General features: G+C 46.8%; 1 protein-coding gene across 7 annotated transcripts in view; it reads right to left on the bottom strand.

The window, feature by feature from the left end:
* The window catches only part of sox5 (SRY-box transcription factor 5), a 334,975-nt gene that overhangs the window by 89,214 nt on the left and 221,677 nt on the right, over positions 1-24,084 (bottom strand). For all 7 annotated transcript variants that reach the window (XM_086009986.1, XM_086009988.1, XM_086009989.1 and 4 more), the window contains 2 exons: positions 20,459-20,538; positions 4,049-4,195 (listed from right to left, as the gene is read on the bottom strand). In XM_086009986.1, coding sequence (XP_085866112.1) covers positions 4,049-4,195; positions 20,459-20,538 — 227 coding nt within the window. The remainder of the gene's footprint in view (positions 1-4,048; positions 4,196-20,458; positions 20,539-24,084) is intronic.

Raw genomic sequence — 24,084 nt, 5'->3', positions numbered from 1 at the left:
GGATACTTCCTGTGTCCCTGACGACCATGTGTGCGGGAAGTGTATCCAGCTGCAGCTATTGACAGACCGCATTGCGGCGCTGGAGCTGCAAATGGATACATACTAGAGCTTTCGCGATGGTGAGGACGTCGTGGATAGCATGTTTAGGGAGTTGGTCACACCGCAGGTAAAGGCTGCACAGGCAGGAAGGGAATGGGTGACCACCAGGCAGAGTAGTAGGTGCAGGCAGGTAGTGCAGGGGTCCCCTGTGGCCATCCCCCTCGCAAACAGATATACCGCTTTGGATATTGTTGGGGGAGATGGCTTATCGGGGGAAGGCAGCAGTAGCCAACTTCCTGGCACCATGGATGGTTCTGCTGCACAGAACGGGAGGAAAAAGAGCGGGAGAGCTATAGTGATAGGGGATTCTATTGTAAGGGGAATAGACAGGCGCTTCTGCGGCCGCAAACGAGACTCCAGGATGGTATGTTGCCTCCCTGGTGCAAGGGTCAAGGATGTCTCGGAGTGGCTGCAGGGCATTCTGGAGGGGGAGGGTGAACAGCCAGTTGTCATGGTGCATATAGGTACCAATGATATAGGTAAAAAACGGGATCAGGTCCTAAAAGCTGAATATAGGGAGTTCGGAGGTAAATTAAAAAATAGGACCTCAAAGGTAGTAATCTCAGGATTGCTACCAGTGCCACGTGCTAGTCAGAGTAGAAATAGAAGAATATTTCAGATGAATATGTGGCTAGAGGAATGCTGTAAGGGGGAGGGATTCAAATTCCTGGGACATTGGAACCGGTCCTGGGGGAGGTGGGACCAGTACAAACTGGACGGTTTGCACCTGGACAGGACCGGGACCAATGTCCGAGGGGGAGTGTTTGCTAGTGCTGTTGGGGAGGTTTAAACTAAAATGGCAGGGGGTTGGGAACCTGTACAGGGAGACAGAGGAAAGGGAAGCAAGGATAGAAGCAAAAGACAGGAAGGAGAAAAGCAAAAGTGGAAGGCAGAGAAATCAAGGGTGTAAATCAAACAGGGCCACAGTAAATAATAATAACTCTAAAAGGACTAAGAGTGTTAAAAGAACAAACCTGACGCTTTGTGTCTTAATGCAAGGAGCATTCGTAATAAGGTGGATGAATTAGCTGCGCAAATAGATGTAAACGGATATGATATAAATGGGATTACGGAGACATGGCTCCAGGGTGACCAAGGCTGGGAATTCAACATCCAAGGGTATTCAATATTCAGGAAGGACAGGCAAAAAGGAAAGGGAGGTGGGGTAGCATTGCTGGTTAAAGAGGAGATTAACACAATAGTAAGGAAGGATATTAGCTCTGATGATGTGGAATCTGTATGGGTAGTGCTAAGAAATACTAAGGGGCAGAAAAAGTTAGTGGGAGTTGTATACAGACCCCCAAACAGTAATGCTGAGGTTGGGGATGGCATTAAACAGGAAATTAGAGACGCGTGCAATAAGGGCACAGCAGTTATCATGGGTGACTTTAATCTACATATAGATTGGGCTAATCAAATTAGAAACAATACTGTGGAGGAGGAATTCCTAGAGTGTATACGGGATGGTTTCCTGGACCAATATGTCGAAGAACCAACTAGAAATCAGGCCATCTTAGACTGGGTATTATGTAATGAGAAAGGATTAATTAGCAATCTTGTTGTGCGAGGCCCCTTGGGGAGGAGCGATCATAATATGATCGAATTCTTCATTAAGATGGAGAGTGAAGTAGTTGACTCAGAGACTAGGGTCCTGAATTTAAATAAAAGAAACTACGATGGTATGAGGTGCGAGTTGGGTAGGATGGAGTGGGGAATGTTACTTAAAGGGTTGACGGTGGATAGGCAATGGCAAACATTTAAAGATCGCATGGATGAACTACAGAATTTGTTCATCCCTGTTTGGCATAAAAATAAAACAAAAAAGGTGACTCAACCGTAGCTAACAAGGGAAATTAGGGAAAGCATAATATCCAAGGAGAGCACATATAAATTGGCCAGAAAAAGCAGCAAACCTGAGGATTGGGAGCAGTTTGGGATTCAGCAAAGGAGGACAAAGAGATTAATTAAGAGGGGGAAAATAGAGTATGAGTGTAAGCTTGCAGGGAACATAAAAACTGACTGTAAAAGCTTCTATAGATATGGGAAGAGAAAAAGATTGGTGAAGTCAAGCGTAGGTCCCTTGCAGTCAGAATCAGGGGAATTTATAATGCGGAAAAAAGAAATGGCTGACCAATTAAATACATACTATGGTTCTGTCTTCACAAAAGAGGACACAAATAACCTCCCAGAGATGTCGGGGAACATGGGGTCTAATGAGAGGGAGGAACTGAATGAAATCAGTGTTTGTAGGGAAATGGTGTTAGGGAAATTGATGGGATTGAAGGCCGATAAATCCCCAGGGTCTGATAATCTACATCCTAGGGTACTTAAGGAAGTGGCCCTAGAAATAGTAGATGCATTGCTGGTCATCTTCCAAAATTCTATAAACTCGGGCACCGTTCCCATGGATTGGAGGGTAGCTAATGTAACCCCACTATTTTAAAAGGGTGGTAGAGAGAAAATGGGGAATTATAGACCAGTAAGCCTGACATCGGTAGTGGGAAAATGCTAGAGTCCATTAAAAAGATGTAATAGCAGAGCACTTGGAAAACAGTGACAGGATTGGTCAAAGTCAACATGGATTTACAAAAGGTAAATCGTGCTTGACTAATGTACTGGAATTTTTTGAGGATGTAACTGGTAGAATAGATAAGGGAGAACCAGTGGATGTGGTGGATTTGGACTTTCAGAAGGCTTTTGATAAGGTCCCGCATAAGAGATTAGCATGCACAGTTAAAGGACATGGGATGGGGGGTAAGGTACTGACTTGGATAGAGGACTGGTTGGCAGACAGGAAGCAGAGAGTTGGAATAAACGGGTCTTTTTCCGAGTGGCAGGCAGTGACTAGTGGGGTACCGCAGGGATCAGTGCTAGGACCCCAGCTATTCACAATATATATTAATGATCTAGACGAGGGAACCAGATGTAATATCTTCAAGTTTGCAGATGACACAAAGCTGGGTGGGCGTGTGTGCTGTGAGGAAGATGCAGAGAAACTCCAGTATGATTTGGACAGGTTGGGTGATTGGGCAGATGCATGGCAGATGCAGTATAATGTGGATAAATGCGAGGTTATCCACTTTGGTGGCAAAAACAGGAAGGCAGATTATTATCTGAATGGCAATAGATTGGGAGAAGTGGAAGTGCAACAAGACCTGGGTGTCCTTGTGCACCAATCGCTGAAGGTAAGCATGCAGGTGCAGCAGGCGGTTAAGAAGACAAATGGTATGTTGGCCTTCATAGCGAGAGGATTCGAGTACAGGAGCAAGGATGTCTTGCTGCAGTTGTACAGGGCCTTGGTGAGACCACACCTTGAGTATTGTGTGCAGTTTTGGTTGCCTTATCTGAGGAAGGATGTTCTTGCCATGGAGGGATTGCAGCGAAGATTCACCAGACTGATACCTGGGATGGCAAGAATGACGTATAAGCAGAGATTGGGTCAATTGGGCTTATATTTCCTGGAGTTTAGAAGAATGAGAGGGGATCTCAGTGAAACTTATAAAATTCTAACAGGCCTAGACAGACTAGATGCAGGAAGGATGTTCCCGATGGTGGGAGAGTCCAGAACCAGGGGTCGCAGCCTAAGGATAAGGGGTAAGCCATTTAGGACTGAGATGAGGAGGAATTTCTTCACCCAGAGAGTGGTGAACCTGTGGAATTCTCTACCACAGAAGGCAGTTGAGGCCAATTCATTAAATATATTCAAGAAGGAGTTAGATATATTTCTTAAAGCTAAAGGGATCAAGGGATATGGGGAGAAAGCAGGGACAGGGTACTAAATTTGGATGATCAGCCATGATCTCATTACTCGAGGGGCCAAATGGCCTACTCCTGCTCCTGTCTTCTATGTTTCTATGAATAGGGCAGAGTTAAAAAAAAATCCCTTTAACAATTCTGAACAAACACAATTAAATGAAAGTCAATATAACTCGGAAGATTGTCACAGTACCTTGCTTTTGGGTGGAGGGGTGTTTCTGCTTTTCTCTGTCGGGATGTTGTTGGGTGATAGAGTGTTGCTTAGGCTGGCCTGCGACATGCCGTGTAACTTGGCTCCAGGAGACACCTGCATCGCAGCAAGTTGGGCCGCATATAACTGCTGTAAGGGAGCAATGGATATCATTGATAAATACACACGTTCTTTGCCACAGCTGAAGTTACTTCCACAATTTTTCATTGACTGGAATTGTCTCATTGTAGGCCCAGCACAGTCCACTTCACGCTGGCTTGTACCAAGAACCAAGTAAAGCAATCACACACATGCTCAAAGTCAAGGGCAACTCATTGATGAGTTGAAAACTGATGTAGAACTGGTACCAAAAGCAACTTTCTTTACTACGCTAGGGCTGGACCAACAATAGCATTTTACTTCAGTATTATAGCATTTGAAATTTCAGGTTATTTTGCAGAGTCTTTTGTGCAATTGGATTATTACCACCACTTTCTCCCGATTTAACCTTGGCTGTGACAGGTGCCAGTCATTATCTACTCTCTGTGTTGTCAGCTGGCAGGCAGATAAAGAAAGGACTTGTGTTTACATAGCACCTTTTATGACCTCAGGCAAAAGCCAAAGTGATTCACAGGCAATTATGTACTTTTGATGTGTAGTCACTCTTGTAATGTATGAAATGCGGCAGCCAATTTGCACACGGCATGGTCCCACAAACAGCAATGAGATAAATGACTGCATAATCTACTTTGGTGGTGTTGGTTGAAGGATAAATATTGGCCAGGGTTTACATCTCTTCCAAAAGGCAGCATCTCCAACAGTGTAGCACTCCCTCGGTACTGCACTGAAGTGTTGGCCTGGATTCGGTGCTGAAGTGAACCCATGGCCTTTGCTTCAGGTGCAAGACTGCTACCACTGAGCTAAGGCTGACACCTGGGAGAATGCTGGAATTTGTGTGAGGACAGGGTTGGGCTGGCCAATGATTCCACCCCCCCCCAACCACCCCCCCCCCGCCGCCCCCCACCGTCTCCACTCCACACGCCAAATATCCTGCAGGCATTCACTGCTGAAGCACAGACATGAAAAGTGCCCATTTGGGTGAGTACCAGGAGGTTCTGATGTTCTGAGGTCAATACCCTAGTCAACGTCTTCGGCAGAGGTGCATGTGTTAGCCAACCAGGAATTAATTGGTTTACCAGCAGCCTGCCGATAGTGCTTCATACAGAAGCCTGGTTGAGAAATGACAGGACTCTAAATTGCAAACTTGCCAAATTTAGAGGTCAGGTGCTGTACGGGCCCATCCCTCAAGAAGGTAAACAAGCCCCTGAATTATGAGACTCCACTCCCGGGTCACATTGCCTCTGTGCCCCATTCTACAATCCACAATCCTGTCAAACAAGTCACTGCGTCAGGATCGATTCCTTGCATTTCTAGGGCTTTACTTCAGTCTGCAAGACAACAGCTTCCCCTTCTATAACAGTCCTCGTATAAAGAGGAACATCTAAGACTGCTTTACAGGCCTCGGTTTTATCATCTCATTGGCTCGAACGTGTACTTGAATTGTCCCCCCCCATCTCTGCCAAAGGGGCTGTCGAGGTGCTAGGAGGACCCCAGAACCCTCTGCTGCCTCACCCAGATGGGCATCCTTCATGCCAGCGCCTTGGTAGTGAATATCAGGAGGGTATTTGGCCCATTGGGACCACTGGCCAGGGCGGTCCAGTCCAGTCCCCATATGGCATTCACACACCTACATCCTCCAGGAGCTGTCACTGGGTCAGAAGTGGCGCTAGGGGTTGCCAACCCTCCGGGGTTGTGCTGGAGTCCCCAGGAATTAAAGATTAATCTCCCGGACACTGTTGTGAGCAACATCCGGGAGTAAGGGGCATTAAAAAAAAATTGTGTTTTTTCCCACTTTCTTCAAACACTTTTGTTTAGTAGTTACAAAAATATTGGCGATGGAGGGGAAAGGCTGTTTGACCGGATGGGGCGGTTGGAAGTGGGAGGTCATGTGATGAAACCTCCAGAATACGTCCAACCAAAGTTGGCGACCCATGAGTCCCATGGCTGATTTTTTTTTCCCTCCTGTCTAGCCTGGGGGTCACTGGAGCCAATTCCCGACTGCCAACGCAGTTGGGTTAAGCTAATTCTGCACAGATTGAGAATCAAACCTGGCGACCCCTCACCGCCCCCCCCCCCACCCCCAACATGAGTTGCGTTGTTAGCCAAAGTTACATTCAGTCGCCACGGAGTTAACGGTCACATTTCACACTTGTGGTTATAAACAAAATAATATTTTTCTTAACCTCACCCTCTAATTTAAGGAAGCAAATTTTAACCACCGATTTTCATTTGTACTTATTCTTTTTTATGCTATGTAATGAATTCTATATTTAAGCATGACTTAACAAAGGCCAGAACCGTTTATTATTTTCAGACAGCTTTTTTGCTTCATCAATGATATCGCACAGCTGTACTTCCCTTTCGTTTGCTGTAATTTCCCCACCCAGTAATTCTTAATAGGGAGATGGAGGGGGGAATATCCCACGTCAGGCACTTTCTTTCATGTTGCAATGCACCGTATCATTCCCCAAACAATAGCAAATATAATGCTCACAAGTAAGGAAGTTTGCTTGTAAATCGCAATGTGATTTTAGGTAATTTCAATCCAATTACACCCACTTTGTTCCTCTGATTGCTCCAGTGTGTGCGAGAGAATAAACATGCTCTTCAGTGAGCTGATGCATACTAAATTGCTGACATCTTGCTGTATCCAGTCCACTGGTTCAAAGCTTATTTGCTGTTTGAATTGAGTTCCATTACAGGGGCCAATAACTATCACTCAGCATCCTGAATGGAGGCATAGTCGACCTGACAGCCACTTACTACTGCACGAAGCATTCACTGGCAACAAAGCTCAGAAGTGACTAAAAAAAAAAGCGAGCTCTGGGTGAAGATAAAGGATGTGACACATCTGCCCCCTGGGTCAGCCAGGGGTGCGCACAGGCAAAGGAAACCAGAAGGGGAAAGAAAAATTATTTTTTTTTACAAGGGAGAATAAAAATAAAATCTGGGTCATGGTGAGGTGGAGGAGTTTTTTTTTAATATGTAATTTCCCGAAAGTAAGGCTGGGAGGTCAGTGTTTATTTTGGGGGTGGGGGGGGGGGGGGGGGGAGGTATGGGGTGGGGGATGAGGGCATGTTTGCCAAATCAAACACAGAAGTGCATCTTAATGCAGAGTGACAGACAACATGATTTACTCATTGTGCAAGCAATATTTGTGGTGGGGGGAGGGGGGAAGCCACATTTGCAGCTCTAGCTAATACTTCCTCATCAAGAAAAGATGTTGTGTAGGTTAAAAAGAAAAGCCAGCTGTTTCCCCTCCCCTCCCCGTCCCCCCCCCCCCCCTCACACTATTGATTTCACTTTGGAGGAAATTGAGTATTAAATTCCGACCTGGCCAAAACATCTGCACATCCATTCAAAGGAACGGCAGCTCCCGTGTAAGTAGAGACACTGAGCTTTAGAAGCACATGCAAGGAACCTGCTCTTACCCGGAGTGCTTTTGTCATATTGAGCAAGGTAAAAAAAAGCAGCTCAGCTAGTCACCTGTAATAATGAAAATCGTACAGCTGTTCATTTAGTGCCGGTCTGAAGCAGACAGCTGCCGACTCACTGTCACGGCAGTCACACAATAAAGCAAACTGACAGGAGCACCATTCAACATTTCCATCGAGCTTTATGTACAGTCGTGTGCTGTGAACGCAAATCCACTGTAACTACGCTAAGAATGGGCCGTCAGAAAAGGAGGTACTTTCATCGCTTGGTCCTGGGGCTTATATTTTAGGTGTCAGCCAGTGGCTCAGTGGGTAGCACTCTCTCGCCCCTGCGTCAGAAGGTTGTGGGTTCAAGTCCCAGTCCAGAGACTTTGGCACAAAATCTAAGCAGACACTCCAGTGCAGCGCTGAGGGAGTGCTGCGCTGTCGGAGGTGCCGTCTTTCGGATGAGACGTTAAAGAGGCAGTGTCTGCTCTCTCAGGTGGATGTAAAAGATTCCATGGCACTATTTTGAAGAAGTGTAGGTGAGTTCTCCCCCGGTGTTCTGGCCAATATTTATCCCTCAACCAACATCACTAAAAACAGATTATCTGGTCATTATCACATTGCTGTTTGTGGGACCTTGCTGTGTGCAAATTGGCTGCCGCGTTTCCTACATTACAACAGTGACTACACTTCAAAAGTACTTAATTGGCTGTAATGTGCTTTGGGATGTCCTGAGGATGTGAAGGCGCTGTATAAATGCCAGTTTGTTATATTTAACCCCACGGCTCCACAGGTGGCAGGCTGTCATTTATACAAACGCCCAGCTCCACAAGTTAAATTGTTCTAACGGGAAACATTTCTGACAATCTAGAACAATTCATTTTATTTAACCAAATAGTTATTTTGGGTGAGTCTGCTCAAACCTTACAAGATTATAATAGATGTCAACTGACATCTTGAAAAATACAGATAATTATCTGATAAATCTATTCATTCATGTATACCTCTAGGCACAAGAACATTAATAGAATCATTAAAGAATGTAAATGTGTTACCGTCAGTGTATAATTTGCTTTCATTGTTATACTTCTGTACATCAACTGTACTAATAGTGGGGGCTCTAACCGTCGTCAAGCTACCAGGGCTGATCATCGCACCAGAGAGGTGGAGAGGTTTAGGCAGGGATTTCCAGAGCTCGGGGCCTAGACGGCTGAAGGCACGGCCGCCAATGGCCAATCAAGTCAGCTGATTACATAATTGCAATGGCATCAATCTCCTAAAACCAGTTCTCTCTCTCGCTTCCACACCTCTGCATCACAAACATGTGTCAAGGTGACAGCCCATGAGAAAAAAGGAAAAATATGTTTATAAAAATACACTGCTGAGTTCTGCACAGTGTTTATAGCACTGGCAGCTTGTTGAGGTAGACATGACAAAAATGGGCTATGATGTAGAGCGATTTTCAGTTCATCCGCAGTTATAATCAGGATGGAGATGTCCTTTAATTAATGCATCAAGTGCCTACTGATGAACACTTACTCAACTGAGGTGATCATGCCATGTTATTACCTAAAAACCCAGCTCAGTCAGGCTCCTAAAAATGGAAGTCTACAGTTGGCACTGGGTGGGGCGCTGCTTCAGAGCACTTTCTTTACACCTCTGAGGCCTTAGTTCAAATCCAGTCCAGGCTGGTGGGATGAAGTCTCCTGCCTCTGCTGTTTCCACTGATCGGAAGTGATGTCAGGAAGCACTTCTTCACACAAATGGTAGTGGAAATCCTGGTCAATTGAAAATTTCAAAACTGAGGAAGATAGATTTTTGTTAGGCGAGCGTATTAAGGGTTACAGAACCAAGGCGGATAGCTGGAGTTAAGATACAGATCAGCCGTGATCTAATTTAATGATAGAACAGAGCTTAGGGCCTAGGCAGCTGATGGCACGGCTGCCAATGGTGGAATTGAGGAAGCACAAGAGGCCAGTATTGGAGGGACGCAGAGGTCTTGGAAGGTTATAGGGCTGGAGGAAGCTACAGAGATAGAGAGGGGCACATATTAGTCTGCTTTACTCTTTGGCTCAAAGTAACTAGTTCTATTTAGTAACCCTGTATATTGGAAATATTTAAAGTTATTTTCAAACTATCAGAAAGCACTTCAATTCCCCAGTTCCTTTAGGTTAAATACTCTTTCTGCGAACACAACATAGGGTTTGTATCTGATGTATGTATTTAATTTCAGTTGTACCCGCCTCCCTTTCTTGTTATGGGTTGTGAGCAGGTGACATTGGTGTGGGAGGGGAGTGCTGATCACTGTCACTGGTTGGTCACACGTTAAAACATTTAATTAAATTGTCCTCGGCCAAGAAGATATATCACTATAATAAGATCCCCCATCAGATACATCCTTTCAAGGCTGATAAGCTCAGATTCCTCCCATCTTTCCTCAAAAATCAGACCTCTAACTTCAAACACTGGATTTGTGGATCTTCACTGCACTGCCTCCAGAGCTCGATATTGCCGTTGTGTCTTGGTGGGCAGAACTGGGCATGGTACTCGAGGTGTGGTCTGACCAGAGCACTATACAGTTTTATCACAACTTACTCTTGACTTGTGTTCTACTCTTCTGGCTTTATCTAGCTTAACATTCCATTGGCTTTGTTGATTGTTCCTCGATGTTGGTTGGACATGTTTAGTATCGAGCCTACCTAGACTCCTGGATCTCTTTCAATGTCAACTGGAAAGTACTGAAGTACAAAGGGATCTGGGGGTCCTGGTGCACGAAACTCAAAAGGTTAGTATGCAGGTGCAGCAAGTGATTAAGAAGGCCAATGGAATGTTGGCTTTCATTGCTAGGGGGATAGAATATAAAAATAGGGAGGTATTGCTTCAGTTGTACAAGGTATTGGTGAGACCGCACCTGGAATACTGCGTACAGTTTTGGTGTCCATACTTAAGAAAGGACATACTTGCTCTCGAGTCAGTACAAAGAAGGTTCACTCGGTTAATCCCGGGGATGAGGGGATGGACATATGATGAGAGGTTGAGTAGATTGGGACTCTACTCATTGGAGTTCAGAAGAATGAGAGGCGATCTTATTGAAACATATAAGATTGTGAAGGGGTTGGATCGGGTGGATGCAGGGAGGATGTTCCCGATGATGGGTGAAACTAGAACTAGGGGGCATAGTCTTAGAATAAGGGGCTGCTCTTTCAAAACTGAGATGAGGAGGAACTACTTCACTCAGAGGGTGGTAGGTCCATGGAATATGCTGCCCCAAAAAGCTGTAGAAGCTACATCATTACATAAATTTAAAACAGAAATAGACAGTTTCCTAGAAGTAAAGGGAATTAAGGGTTAAGGGGAGCGGGCAGGAATTTGGACATGAGTCTAGGTTCGGATCGGACATGGCCCTGTGGGTAGCGGAGTGGGCCCAGGGGCCGTGTAGCCTGATCCTGCTCCTATTTCGTGTGTCTAATTCTGTTAGATTCAGGAGATGGTTATGTGATAGTGGATTGGCGGTTAGGATCAGATCAGCCATGATCTTATTGAATGGCGAAGCAGGCTCGAGGGGCCGATTGGCCTACTCCTGCTCCTATTTCTTATGTTCTTATGTTCTTATGTCATCCTTAGCTATTTCCACACCATTCATGGAGTATGGGTGTTACCCATTTTTCCCTTCCGTGTGCATTAAATTCCATCCGCCATCATTCTGCCCACTTACATATTCTGCCCAACTCATTCTGTAATTTCTGAGCTTCCTCCTCTGAATCCATTGTTCCGCCTCTTTTGGTATAATCTGCAAATCTGACTAATTTGTATTGAGTTTCTGAATGTAAGTTAGAAACAGTAGTGGTCCCAACCAACAGTCCCGCTAAGCTGCGTGGCCGCGCAGCGGTCTGGAGGTCCCGCGCAGGCTGCTCACCGGCTTTTGCAGGGAAGAATCTGCACGTGCACGAAAATTTGAATTGGCCGTGCAACCAAGTAAAGGGACCACGCACGAAAAAAAATATTAGAGGGAACATTGGTCCCAACCCCGAGCCCTGGGACATCCCACCTGGTACTTCTCCCACTCGGCATAACTCCTCTAACAAGTACACTTTGTTTCTACCCTTCAGCCAATTACTTATTCATTTGCAAGTCTTACCCTGAATCCCCATATCTTTGAGTTTAACTCAAAGCCTTTCGATTGGAACTTTGTCAAAGGCTTTTTTGTAAGTTGAGATTTGCCACATTATAGGGCTTGTGTGACAACTGGAACTTGGGCCGGGATTTTCGTTACCTCGGCGGGTCCGGGGTGGGCGATGTCGGTGGTGGGTCGCGGCCCTGCTGCTGGCTCCATCCCGCTGCCTAAAATGAACTTACGTTACTGGGGCTTGTTAAGCCCACCCAGCGCATTTCCAGGTCCAATTAGAGAAAGTGGATCTGGTGACATCATTCATGACATGTCATCAGCCGGTTTCCTTAAAGGGACCATGGCCAACTTTATTTTGACATTTGTGCCGTCAGTGTTCTACAGCATTGAAATGCTGCAAACACTGACAATCACTGCACAAAGGTGCAGGGCTGCACCCAGGTTCTCCCATGACTCCCTCTATAAGCTTATGGAGGGAGTCGCAGCATGCAGGGAGGTCCTCTCCCCTTCCCATGGATGGAAGAGACCTCCCCAGGAGACCAACACAACCTGGTTGCACATTGCAGAGGAGGGCACAAGCAGGGATGTCATCAGGAGGACCTGGGTGCAGTGCCACAAACCTTTCAATGATCTCATTAGATCACGAAGCATTAGTACAAAGCCACAGTCACCTTCACCCTGCTGTGCCTCTCATCACGTCACTATCACTCTGCCTTCCCTACCCTACTCCTGCAAATCCTTACTCACACCAACTTACCTTGCACCTCCACCCATCCCTCTCTGTCTATCTACATCAACACATCCACATCTCACTAGCCACCCGTCATCCTAGTGAAATCATACCAACTAACAACTCACAAGGGTAGGCACTTGGGTCTTTTATCCAGTATTCATGTAAAGTTTCTGTTAATGTGCTGTCAAACTTTGAAACCTTTATTTTCAATACTTTCCATTTTTGGACAGATTTGTGTGCACCTTTGGAAGTGGCTTAGTGAGTTACAGTGAATGGTGAGACATAACGGTACCCCCCGCAATGGTGGTGAGTGTGAAAGGAATAGTTTGGACATTGTAGGGATGCTCTATGGTGTTGGTGTCAACCTGGAACATCATGTGGCAGCCAGGGTGTACAGCATCAAGTGAAGTAAATCTGGCCATAGTGAGGCTATCCCTGGCCTCCCGGGCAGCAATGAGCTCGGGTGCTGATGCCCCCTGTCGGGTGATTGCGGAGAAGGTTGGTGTTGTTGATGGTGCTGCTGGTGTGCCTCGTGCTGCTGGTGTTGGGGCTGATCGTGGTCAGATTCTGAGGACCAAGGTGAGACAGTATAAAGAGCACCCATGTTGATGGACTAGATGGCAGGTGAAGTAGAGATCAATGATGAGAGCGAATGGAAAGTGGAAAGCCTGCAGAATCTGTTCTAGAAATGGACTGAGAAACAGCTTGTGGCTGAGGAAAGTGATGATCAGTCAGGTGGGAGGTTTTACTGTACATTTGAAGCTGTCAAGTAATCAGCTGGAGCAATGGCCATTCAACTCCCGACTCAGGTTGACAGATGTACTTCCCGAACGGCGTGGACCCAGTAGGCGAGTAGTTAAAGTGAAAAGGTAAGGTTAAAAGCATTATTAAGTGTCTTGTCAACAACCCAATAATTGGTTTAATTGGGTCACCAGCCTCTGCGGGTCGGGTCAGATCGGAGATCACACACGCGCCTGTGGGGTCCCAACCTGGTCAAAAAAATCAAATTTCCCACCCAACCCGCCATCGATTCCGACCGCTGACCCCTCCGGAAAATTCCCCGTGATGTCTGGAGTGTGACAACTGAAATGTGACTCCTGGGCGCAAGACCTTTACATATATATTAGCAAATGTTCCATGGCGTTGCTCACAGTAAATTGAAGGATACGCTGTTTCATAATGACAGGAACATTGCACCGTGTAATGCATTGTGCCAAATTACTGCAAGTCGCCAATCACAGCTAGGGAAGTCACTGAGCAGAGGAGGGATGCTTCCCCTATGAGAGTGAGGGAAAAGTGGGGGAAAAAATTACCAGAGTGAGGCACGTTCATCTCTTGGCGGCCATTTCACAACAGAGCTGGCTCGGGTCTAGGCGCAGGTGCCAAACTGCCCCTTCAATTGGGGAACGGAGTCAGGAATGGGTTTGTGGGTGAAAATAATAAGTGGAAGAAATAAAAAAGGAAAACTGGGATCAATTTTAACCATTAACCATCGTACCTCATAAAGTATACATTTTTTAGCTGATTAATGCATGGCAAAATACTTCAGGCTTTGTTTGAAGGATCCATGGGATGCTCTTTATAAAAATGAATTTAACCAAAAGTATTTTGTTTTTAAAAGGAAGATTTTTTAAAAATATGTACACTTTTGAAGGATCATTTTTAAAGAGGCCAGGAAGGAGACGAGGGGGTCAAATCCCATGTCTGTAAAGACAAATTTAAAATCTCCATTTTCTTGCACATTTGTGAACAATCAGCTTGACACATTTGCAATGCATCAAAGGGCTGACCTTTGAACCTGGGTAGTTAAGTCAGTGGCGAGGCTGCCTTCCTTTGTTCCCTTTGGCTTCACATTGTGCCAAATGAGATTTATACAGTGGCCTGATTCACCAGGCGGAACGATACTCGATTAAAAAAAAACAATTTGCGCAAAAGGCAAAAAAAAGAGGCTGAATTCATGCCTTGCTTCGAAAACATTTCAAGCATTGCGCCAAAATCCCTGACTTTCGCAAGTACATCCCTTAACATGAGCTGGGGACTTGACACTCCAGTGCAGCGCTGAGGGAGCGCCGCACCGTCGGAGGTGCTGTCTTTCAGATGCGACGTTAACCGAGGCTCCATCTGCCCTCTCAGGCGGACGTAAAAGATCCCATGGCACTATTTCGAAGACGAGCAGGGGCGTTATCCCCAGTGTCCTGACCAATATTTATTCCTCAAACATCATCACTGATAAACAAATTATCTGGCCGTTGCTGTTTGTGGGAGCTTGCTGAGTGCAAATTGGTGGCCACGTTTTCCTACATTTACAACAGTGACTACACTTCAAAAAAAGTACTTCATTGGCTGTAAAGCACTTTGGGACATCCTGAGGTGGTGAAAGGTGCTCTAGAAATGCAAGTCTTTCTTTAAAACACCACCCAGTGTGGAGCTGATTCATATGGATCAGGAAGGTCCTGAATTTATTTGCTGTTCTGCAGTGAGTTACAAGTAGGGACTGTAATTGGCTTCAGTGTTCCTGGGCTAGGAGAGGAGAAGGAATACGAGTGGATTTCTTTTGCAAGACAGAAGAGCACCCTACGGTATAAAACTTCATTATAAAATGCCTTCCATTTACTTGACGAGACGGCTAGTGAAATCCTCCATCGCTGTGCATTGGCCTCTGGAGTTTGGTCTTTAAAGGGTTAAGGCCGAGTTTCACAACACCAATTACAGCAGCTAGACGTATAATTCTTGCTAGCTACACCTTGCAAAGAGCTCAGCTTTTGCTCTTACCCTTCAAAGAAGCGACGCATGCATTACAAATCACAGGAACAACAGCACGTCCAGCTGCTGCTATTGAGGTAAATTCATTACATTCCTCGACTCGAGTGAAAGTATTAAGCACCGGCTGATCTGCTCTCCACAAGCCAATCCTGGCGCAGGAGAGTAATCCATTACAATATGTTCCAACATCTGCCTCCCCATATGATGCATGACCTATTCGATTGACCCTCTTTATACAGCGCCAGCGTTCCTGTTCATTACAGAAGGAGGATGAACAGGGTGTTCAGCTCATCTTCAGGTCATCAACCAGTAAATACATCTCCATTCAAATCTGGACTTGTACACGCGCAGCCTGAATCTCTTTCATTCCCAAGCATAATATTCTCATCATTTATTTTCCAATAGCCAAACCACAAATTGGTTGGCTTCCCCCCATTCCCCCTCCCATTCCTCTTTCACATTTATTCCTCTCTCTCTCTCTCTCTCTCTTTCTTCTGTTTATGAGCTCAGCGGGATAGGACCTGTCATTCACCCTATCAGCAAGAGATGTATGGTACATGAAAACGGTGACCTGCTCTCTGTATGTGACAAGATCCTCAGGTCAACCTCCTAAATGGGGGCCCCTGTGACATTCAGTCAGCCTCCAGCACTTCCAGTGAGGTAAATCTATAGCTAATTTATTATCAATCACCTCTCCTTCAGGCACCTATGACAATAAACTCTTCTAGGCTTCTTGTAGGCAATGACAATGAAGGCTAGTACAACACAGAGAGAGAGAGAACACTCCATAAGCTAACAGCTAATTTAATACGACGTTGTCTTTTAAACAGAGTCCTTAAACTACGGGGCCTTTTTATTATGAACAAGAAGAATTTTTTAAAACGGCCCTCCGCATTGCATTAGTGCCGTGTGTTCTTCAGTGTGCAGAATGTTGTTGAATTATAATTGTATTTGTGTTTTCTCCTTTTGCTCTATAAATACATATGCAAATGACAGGCGCTCTTGCAGCTGTGCAGTATTAACCACGTGTGTAATGCTGATTCTACCTACCCCTGCGGACTGGAGCTGGAGAGCACGGACCCCCTCACCCACCAGAAACCACCCTCGTGCAGATGAAGGCCGGGTTTAGAACAGCACACGAGCCGGTTAGGATCAACTTGGGGGGGGGAGGGGGGAAATCGCCCGCTGATTCGGAAAGTGTGCAACAAAAAAAGGACCGACTTTAAATTTGTTCTGTTTGGTAAATAAAAGTAAAAATCCTAAGTTGGACATATTGCTGGAGGTTTCATCACATGACCTCCCGCCACCTCCCGCCCCGCCCCCACACTCCCGCCATTGTTCAACCTGACATGTCCACCCTCGCGCTGTCCCGCCTTCCCATGCCCTTCGGAAAGCGAACAGACCTCGTTACCCGATTGGATGATTCTTAACCATCAGTCAAACAGCCTTTTTTTATTCCTCTATCCGATAATTAAAAAAATTAAAAGTGTTCAAAGACATTATTTTTTATTGCCCCTCTGATTTTGCTCCTGGGTTTGCTTGCAGCAGTGTCCTAGAGATAAGTCTTTAACTCCTGGAGACTCCAGGAAAATCCTGGAGTGTTGGCAATCTTACCCTCTTACAAACTACAAATTGGATGGCATAATCCGTGTATAAAGCAGGCCAGCGTGCAGTCTATTAAGGGCATGATTTTACAATTTTAAAAATTATTATTTATAAGCAGCCTGCAATCCTGTTCTTGACTCTTGGCTGCATTAATCTAGCCTTTAAGCAGTTATCATTAAAAACACTCATCGGGCAGTTACAAACGGACGTGACATGGACGAAACCAAGTCCCTTCGGTGCTTGCACTTAGCCTGATGCCAGGGGAGACTGGGCACATTATAAGGGCAGAGATGTCTCACCTTTAAAGTCTTGAACTGCCCTGTGCACATGGGCAAACTGTACGGACATTAAAATGAGCAAAAGTAATATTCATGAAAAGTAGGATCCACAGATTGCCCATAATCCCCTTGACGTGGATGACTCAGTAAGGGTTATTTTAACTCTGTGCGATGGTCTAACACGGGCAATATCAAATTTGCCGCCCGTTATACACCCCGTTGGATTTTCCTTTCCAGTAAAAGAAAGAGAGATTTGCATTTATATAGCGCCTTTCACCACCCAAAGCACTTTACAGCCAATGAAGTACTTTTGAAGTGTAGTCACTGTTGGAATGTAGGAAACGCGACATCCAAATTTGCGCACAGCAAGGTCCCACAAACAGCAACGTGATAATGACCAGATAATCGGTTTTAAGATGTCGGTTGAGAACTCCCCTGCTCTTCTTCGAATTGTACCATGGGATCTTTTGAGAGAGCAGGCGGGGCCTCGGTTTAACATCTCATCTGAAAGACGGCACCTCTGACAGTGCAGCACTCCCTCAGTACTGCACTGAAGTGGCAGCCTAGATTATTGTGCCCAAGTCGCTGGAGTGGGACTTGAACCCACAACCTTCTGACTCAGAGGTCAATGAAAGGAAAATCGGATGGTGTGTAAAATGGGCGGCTAGTTCGATATTGTCTGTGGGCTATTTGCAGGGCTGGAGGAGGTTACAGAGATAGAGAGGGATGAGGCCCATAAGGGATTTAAACACCAGGATGAGAATTTTAAGTTAAAGGTGTTGAATCCGTGAATGTTAATGTATGGTATTCTTCAATAAATCGACAGAGACTGCAGAGGAACAATTAACAGGTGTTTACTGGATGCAGGTTACTCAAAAACTAAAGTACAGATCCCTACTCAGGGTTTATATACCGGTGTGGTCACTGCCGGTACTACAGTATACAGGAGCTGTAAAAAGTAGTTCTCCCCTTAAAGGTACATACACTACAGAAGGCATTGGAAGACTGGGCACCAATAAAGGCCAACAAGGACAGGGGTTATGGGTGAGGACTTGGTGAGAGATAAGATACGGGTGGCAGAGTTTTAGTTGCACAGAAATTTATGGCACCTGGAAGATGGGAGGTTGGCCAGGAGGTCTTTGGAATAGTTAAGTCTGGACTTGGCAAAGGCGTGGTTGAGAGTTTCATCCGCAGATGGGCTGAGGCAGGGGTGGAGGCGGCCGATATTATGGAAGTGGAAGTGTGATAAAGTTACTCTTCAGTGACTCAAGGGAACCCAGAAATATTTGTTGTTTACGAAATTTGTGAATGTGGATCTTGATGCAGGTCCAAAGGGATATACTAGGAATACAACATGAGCCTGCATTAATCTGGCTTGGTATCACCCAACTCCCAAGTCTCCTTTAGAACCTTAAATAAGACATAAGCAATAAATCCTGCCCTTATGATCACCATTCACAAATATGTCATATATATTTCAGAACAGTTTATCTCCTTTTTGATCCATCTATCTCGCATACCTTCTCCCAAAAATTGAAAAGCTACATTGGTGATGAACTAGAAAGAAAGAACTTGCATTTCTATATCACGCTTCACATTCTCAGGACACCCCAAAGCATTTCACAACCAATGAAGTATTTTTGAAGTGCAGTCACATTGTTTTGTAGGCAAATGCAGCAGCCAATATACACACAAGGTCCCACAAACAGCAATGGGATAAATGACTAGATAATCTGCTTTTTAGTGATGTTTGGTTGAGGGATAAATGATGACCAGGAAACTGGGAGTATTCCGCTGCTCTTCTTTGAATAGTGCCACGGGATCTTTTTTGCCCACCAGAGCAGGTAGAAGGATCCTCGGTTCAATGCCTCACCCAAAAGATGGCACCTCCTACAGAAGTGTTATTCGGGATCATGCGTTCAAGTCCTTGAACCCACAACCTTGTGATTCAAAGGCAAGAGTGTTATCACTGAGCCAAACTGATATTAAAACTTAAACTCCTAATGAAATTAAAAGATGTGTCTTGAGCAGTGCAGGGGTACTGTGCTTTGGAGTATCAACGTGTAAGGCCACAGATTGGAGTGGCATAGTTTGATCTCTCCATTCCTGGGAGTTCCTGATCTCAGCCGTGCTGTGCAGGGATATTCATCTCTCCCCAGGGGGAAGGAGGTAAAAAGACTTGCATTTATATAGCATCTTTCACGACCACTGAACAGCCAATGAAGTAGTTTTTGAATGTAGCCACTGTTGTAATGTAGGAAACGCAACATCCAAATTGCGCGCAGCAAACTCCCACAAACAGCAATGTGATAATGACCAGATAATCTATTTTTAGTGATGTTGATTGAGGGATAAATATTGGCTAGGACACCGGTGATACCTCTTGATGTAAGAAAACTACTAGGCACTTGGTCTAAGCGTTAAACAAAGCTTTAATCAACTGTTTTACAACATGGAGGTCTAGTTGTGTCCTTCACTAGTTCCTGTTAAGAATGTCCTGCGCAAGCTGGGCCCGTGCCCGAGTATTTATACTCTCCCTGGACAGCGCCACCCGCAGGCCACTCAGTATTATTTCATAAGTCTTTCTTTCATGAATGACTGATTCATGTCACCTCTGTTGCTCTTTTTCGAAATAGTGCCATGGGATCTTTTACGTCCACCTGAGAGAGCAGATGGGGTTTTGGTTTAACGTCACCTCGCAGCACTCCCTCAGTGCTGCATTGGAGTGTCAGCCTAGATTTTTGTGCTCAAGTAAGACTTGAATCCACAACCTTCTGACTCAGAGGCGAGAGTGCTACCAACTGAGCTGCTGGCTGACACTAGGTAGAAGGAAAATCAGAGGGCCTGTTGTTGCTGGGCTATGTCTGTATAAGTCCTAGTGACTGTATTAAGAGTGGTATTGGTGAAGGCCTTGGAACAAGTTACCTGCCCCTCCCCTTGTGCTCCAACAAGACAAGAGCTGTAACTTAGGGTGCGGGATGGAGAATTAAAATATGGTTTTGTTGGAAAAACAGAGGTACATATATATCCTGACTAATAAATGAGAAACTAATGCTATTCAATGAGAGACTGGACATCTTGATAAATCTATCACTGGGAATCTCTTGACATGCATTTTCTGTTTTACTGTGCTGGTTTTCAATGTCAGTTCTTCAGCACAGACCAAGGAGGGGCCAGGTTCAAACTGGGGTCTACGCTGAGTCATCTGATCTCAAGTTTGGATAAATTCACTGAGCCGTCAGAAAGTCTTTGACGGGCATTTATTAGTCAAAGGCTAAACATTCATTCACCGCTCCTCCCTAAACGACTCCTCCAAAGACCTGCCCTGTCCTTTAAGCCCCCGAACAACAACATTAACATCCGTCTTACCTGCAACTGGAGCTGGCCAAGCCCTGGTGTTGCTGCTGCCGCCATGGTCGTGGGGATAAGCTGAAGAGGGTAGGGCTCATCTGTGAAAGAGAACAATGCATGCCTTAGAACATCTTGTACACATTCCATCTACCAATCCCATGCATAACCCCCACCACCCCCGCCACTCTTCCCAAAGACCGGCGCTGGTTCAGTCTGTGACCTTTGACTTCCAGCTCTCAAAATCATAAACTGCATCAATATGTCGATGCATAGTGAAAATTATATACAATGAAACTGCATCTTTGCCATTGATTTCAGGTTGTCCTTATAGACAGGTCTCAATGCAGGTTCAAACTTGCTACCATCCTTCCAGTGTATGCGTTCCCTGGTAGCTATCCCCTGCCCACTGGGCTCAGTACAATGGGGCCATTCCAATATAATATGTGTGGCATGTATTAACAAATCCCATTGTCTCAAACTGATGTGGTATGCAAGAAATACCTGTCTGGACCGACACTTCCTCTGGATCTAATCCGTATTGTGAAAAGCTTGTGTGGATTTAATTCCTTGGTAGCTGACTTTTATAGTAACATCTTAATATAAATTAATCTGAAAATCATCCTAGGCCAAATAGTCCAAAATGTGATAACCATGCAAGTTCCAATGACTTTGCAACTGATGGTTCCAGATATCCGTAATGATTACAGTCTGCCTATTCACCGGTCTCATTGGATAGATCTTGACTTTATGCAATAGTCACGTCAATGGAAATAAAAATGGGGAGGGGGTGAAATGGGCTGCCGACTCACTATCACCCGTTTTATACTAACGCACAAAGTCAACGGCCTAGAAATTCAGTTGGGCGCGCCAGCCGTTAGCGCCTTAGGGGGAGTAGATCTCGAGCACTAGGCGCTTATCGCCCAGGCGCAGCGCGATCTGCGCCTCTCCCCAACTTCAGGACACATTTAGCGCCGGCGCAAAGTCTTAGCGCGCGCCCTGCTGCGCGCGCAGATCATGATGTCATTTAATAGTGCAACGCCCTTTGTGCGCCCCAAACCGGAACTTCACTCGCGCCGGCCCATTGTGCGCCGGGCGTCCCGAGCGACTGTGAAGTGGAACGGTACACAGGCCAGCCAGGCCGGGGGGAGCGCTAATTAAAGGGCACTTACCCAGCAGTATAAAGGCCAGCCATTTTGCAGCATTCACTCTTGTGCAACGGTTTTTTGGACAGAGACCAAGGAGGAGAGTTTACTGGTTTGGACCAACACTTGGACAGGTATTTTTGGCTCAGGCCAGAGCTTACCAATTATCTTAGCCTTCATTCAGAGCTCAGTGTTTGCCAGCATATAATGGGGGCTGCATTGGGTGGCAACGCTGAATTTCAGCCTTATGCCAGAAGGGCTTACAGACGCCGTGAGAGAGTGGCAGCCCTGGCTAGACGCAGAGGGGGCAACAGGCGTCGCCAACTGAGGCCTTACCCACGCAGGGTATACCGCCAGCAGACCTCCTATCTGACCATGTCTGCCGCGATGTGTGTTAGGAGGCTGCGATTCTGAAGGGAGGTGGTTACAGACATCTGCCGGCTGCTTCAGAGAGATCTGCAGCCACAGCTGATGCGCAGGACGTCTCTGTCGGTGGCAGTGAAGGTGACGGTGGCTCTCAACTTCTATGCCTCCGGCTCCTTCCAATCCGCTACTGGGGACATCGCTAACATCTCCCAGTTCGCCGTGCATTGCTGCATCCGCCAGGTGACCGAAGCCCTTTTCAGAAGGAGACATCAATTCATCTCCTTCCCCATGACCCTGGACAAGCAGCAGCAGCGTGCAGTGGGGTTTGCAAGAATAGCGGGCTTCCCCATGGTGCAGGGCGCCATTGACTGCATGCATGTGGCTTTGCGGGCACCTCTTGAGCATGCCGAGGATTACCGCAACCGGAAGGGCTACCATTCCCTCAATGTACAGCTGGTGTGTGACCACAGGCAGCGCATCCTAGCTGTCAATGCCCGCTTTCCAGGCAGCAGCCACGATGCCTTTATCCTGCGACAGACAACTGTGGCTGACATGTTCCAGGCACAGCCTCCCCCAAGAGGATGGCTTATCGGGGACAAAGGCTATCCTTTGTGTACCTGGCTCATGACCCCGCTCCGCGCGCCCACGACCCCTGCTGAAGAGGCATACAACGAGAGCCATCAAGCGACGAGGAGCCTCATAGAACAAACAATCGGCGTGCTCAAGCAATGGTTCCGCTGTCTCGACCGCTCCGGGGGAGCCCTCCAGTATTCGCAGGATCGAGTCTCCCAATTCGTCATCGTTTGCTGCATGCTGCACAACCTGGCTATCCGCAGGACTCAGGCACTGCCACCTCACGTTGGACCACCACCTCAGGAGGAGGAGCAGGAGGAGCATGAGGACGACGAGGACGACGAGTACCAGCCCAGGAGGGACGCACAAGGTCCAAGGGCCGCCCGTCGTCGGCTTATTGAACGTCACTTCTAGGCCCCCTGTCAGGGAATGGCTTGTGCCAATGATAGAACATGATTGCAGCCGCTCCGCAAGCCCTCAGCCGGTTAAGGCAACAAACACTTCAAAGATCAAACATGGACAATGTGAATAAATAAAATGCTTTATTGTACAAACTCTGGGCCCTTCCCACATGAAAACCAAAAACAGAGGAAACCCCCAAAAAACACTCAAACACATTACTCGCTCCCACAACCTGGGGAGGATTAACAAAATAGGGCAACTAAAATGGCCGTCATTCTCGGCCTTCGTCCAAAACAAACATCACATCATCGGCCTTCAAAAAACAAACATCCAATTCTCGGCCTCAAGAAACAAACACAAATGGCCACACATTCGACTATTTGGCCCGCTAGGGCGCTGCCTTGTGGCCCCTGCCCGCCTCGAAGTAAGGCCATTGGCTGCTGCAAGGCTGGGGGCAGGCTCCTGAGGGGCACATGTCGTGACGGCAGATGCCCTTGGGGGTCGGCCTAGTCGAGGTCTGGGCGTCGAGTGGCCGGCTGTTGATTGCTGCAGCTGTGGCTGGCCAGCATCAGTCGCTGCAGCAGCTCCTGGCAGCTCCACTGGGGGAGTGGCAGTGGCGGCTGGAGGAATGGCGGCAAGCTGGCGGATGGCAGGCGCTCGCTGGTCGCCTGAGACACTGGCACTCGCCCGGGCCAGCACTGCAGCATGCGCACCAATCTGCCGAGGGACAGACCGATGTGCTGCTGCAGCGCGCCGGGTGCCCTGGTGATGCCTGGCTGACACAGCGAGTGTGGCAGCAGTGAGTGCCCGTGTTGACCTGTTCACTGCCCGCAGCAGAGCAGCCAGTGACTGGACGGCACCACTAATCACCTGGCCAGTCGCTGAAAGATCTGCCCGGTATTCCGCCCGACTGGTGGCCTCTAAGGGCCCGAACTCGGACACACTCCGAGAGAGGGAATCGATGGACTCAGGCAACCGTGCCACTGCCGCCATGAGCTCCGTGTGCCGGCGCTCCGAGTCCGCGGACAAGTCTTCGAGGCATTCCATCTCCTCGGCGAAGAGCATCTCCTGACTGGAGGCCGGACTCTCCCTCTGGGGAGAAGGCCGCCGAGCTGGCCGACCCTTCCTGCGTTGCTGGAGGCCGCTGGGCCCAGCAATTGG

Source organism: Somniosus microcephalus, chromosome 17 (genome assembly GCF_052327205.1).
Source record: "Somniosus microcephalus isolate GS21.2 chromosome 17, FLI_Smic_1.0, whole genome shotgun sequence".
Taxonomy (NCBI): domain Eukaryota; kingdom Metazoa; phylum Chordata; class Chondrichthyes; order Squaliformes; family Somniosidae; genus Somniosus; species Somniosus microcephalus.
This window is presented reverse-complemented; position numbering and strand designations above follow the sequence as displayed.